Genomic DNA, 643 nt, shown 5'->3' on the forward strand with positions numbered 1-643 from the left:
CTCCCCATTACCCATGGCACCAGCAGCAGTTGCGGGGGAGCCAGGAGGAACCAATGGCCCCCAAGTGTGTCTCCAAAGAAAATTTCCTGCCTTCTAGGCAACTCCTTGAAGGGTGATACTGGCTAAATTCACCTGAAAATGTGACCTCAGCCTCTCTCTCCTGCTCAGACACCTGTGTTTTAAGCTGGCCAGGAAGACCCAGCATGAAACTCTAAGCAGAGTGGAGATGATGAAACCTCACAGGGTGGACAAGCAAGACAGGGATAAAAATGAAGGGCAGTGGGGTCAAACTCACTCCCAGCACTTTTGATGGAGCACAAAGACCCTGAGCGCATGGAGTGCAACAAGGTGGTGCAGGAGACCAGACACATGTGGGCACAAATAGCTGCTGTGTGTGTGCACAGCACAGGCCCAGAGGGCCCCATGCAGTGCAAGACTGAGGTGTGGAAACTGCCACAGCAGTTGCTCAACAGGATTCACATTAAGATGGTATGTGGGCCAGGCGCAGTGGCTCATACCTGTAATCCTAGCACTCTGGGAGGCCAAGGCAGGAGGATTGCTTGAGCTCAGGAGCTCGAGACCAGCCTGAGCAAGAGCGAGACCCCGTCTCTACTAAAAATACAAAGAAATTAATTGGACAACT

At 52.4% G+C, this 643-nt stretch overlaps 1 protein-coding gene across 1 annotated transcript in view; it reads left to right on the forward strand.

Moving 5' to 3' along the window:
- Positions 1–309: 309 nt before the first annotated feature.
- The window catches only part of CLTCL1 (clathrin, heavy chain-like 1), a 152,773-nt gene continuing 152,439 nt past the window's right edge, over positions 310–643 (forward strand). Inside the window, 1 exon segment of the mRNA XM_012654952.1 lies at positions 310–489. Coding sequence (XP_012510406.1) covers positions 310–489 — 180 coding nt within the window.

This window comes from Propithecus coquereli, unplaced genomic scaffold (assembly GCF_000956105.1).
Source record: "Propithecus coquereli isolate 6110/MARCELLA unplaced genomic scaffold, Pcoq_1.0 Scaffold456, whole genome shotgun sequence".
NCBI lineage: Eukaryota > Metazoa > Chordata > Mammalia > Primates > Indriidae > Propithecus > Propithecus coquereli.